This window comes from Paracoccidioides lutzii (genome assembly GCF_000150705.2).
Source record: "Paracoccidioides lutzii Pb01 unplaced genomic scaffold supercont2.5, whole genome shotgun sequence".
Taxonomy (NCBI): domain Eukaryota; kingdom Fungi; phylum Ascomycota; class Eurotiomycetes; order Onygenales; family Ajellomycetaceae; genus Paracoccidioides; species Paracoccidioides lutzii.
Genome location: NW_015440951.1, coordinates 615,490 through 616,655, shown reverse-complemented (window position 1 = coordinate 616,655; position 1,166 = coordinate 615,490). Strand labels below are relative to the sequence as shown.

The 1,166-nt window shown below is 46.5% G+C and overlaps 1 protein-coding gene across 1 annotated transcript in view; it reads right to left on the bottom strand.

Annotated features, from left to right (window-relative positions):
• Positions 1-91: 91 nt before the first annotated feature.
• PAAG_11479 (hypothetical protein) overlaps positions 92-1,166 on the bottom strand; it is a gene marked incomplete at both ends in the record, with an annotated part of 1,743 nt that continues 668 nt past the window's right edge. The window contains one exon of the mRNA XM_015847124.1: positions 92-1,051. Coding sequence (XP_015703256.1) covers positions 92-1,051 — 960 coding nt within the window. The remainder of the gene's footprint in view (positions 1,052-1,166) is intronic.

Genomic DNA, 1,166 nt, shown 5'->3' with positions numbered 1-1,166 from the left:
TAACCATAAGGGTATCCTAAAACGACAAACCCCAATCGACCAACTCCTCAAAGCCGAATACCATTTCGCGGTGACCCGACAAGGCCAATGATTAGAGACATTTTTCCATCTCTGTGATATAAAGCTTGATATGAGACTCGAGCTTTAGATACTCGTCGTATGCGCTGTGGATTTCGTTTTCGATATTCTCCTTCAGATCAACCATCTGCAGCAGCCAAGTTAGTCGAGGCCATTCACACAAAACAAGCACAAATAGCCCTCTGAACGGTTCTCTGGCATGGCACGTCACCTTTTTTTCTGTTTGTTCGATCCGAATCCTCCGCCGTTCCATGTCCCGCTGTTTCTCCACGCGTTCCTCGCGAAGCTGGTTTTGTATCTCCCTCAGTTCTTCCATCCGCGCTTGTGCTAACTCCTGCTTTTCCCGGCTGCTCTTCCGTAGCGCTTCTGTCCTCTCATGCCAACGAGCCAGTTGCCGTTGCAGAAGCTTCTCAGTCTGAGCCACTTCCCTGACAGTATTTCCCCGCTCAGTGAGCGCATCCCTGTTTTTAATAGCTCGAGCATCTTCCTCTTCCTCCTTTTGTAACTCTTGAGCGATATCTTCTAAAACTTTAACACAACTTTGAACGTCATTCGCGACAACATTAAAAGTGTCCATTGATGTCTGCAATGCACGCATCCTTCTTTCCATACTATCAATCTGGGATTTATCCCTCATTAGATTGTCCGACAATTCTGTTAGAGAAGACTGGAGCGACGCTGGGCTCTGTAATACGTATGGCCGTAGTTTCTCACTCTCCTGTCGGGTTTTTAAGATCTTCTCTGTCATTTCTTCGAGATAGGTTTGCTTCCGGGCCTTCTCCAGCTTAACTCGCTCAAGGGACTCGGCAATTCGTTCCTGACTTCGCCTCAATTCCAACAGTCTAACTTTTAACTCGTCATTCCTTTTAATCTTCTCATTCGCGGGTCCTTCCATAGCCTTTTGCTGCCTCCTCATCTCTTCTAGCCGCTGTTGCATTTTCTGGTTCTCTGCATATAATGCCTCAATACGCGCCTTGATTGTTTTCAGATTTACTAAAATGTTTGTCAATCACGGTGGTTTGCGTCTCGCGAAACCGAACAAAGTTAATGAGGTAGGAGAAAATTTTGACAAGCCGGTCGTGTGTAGG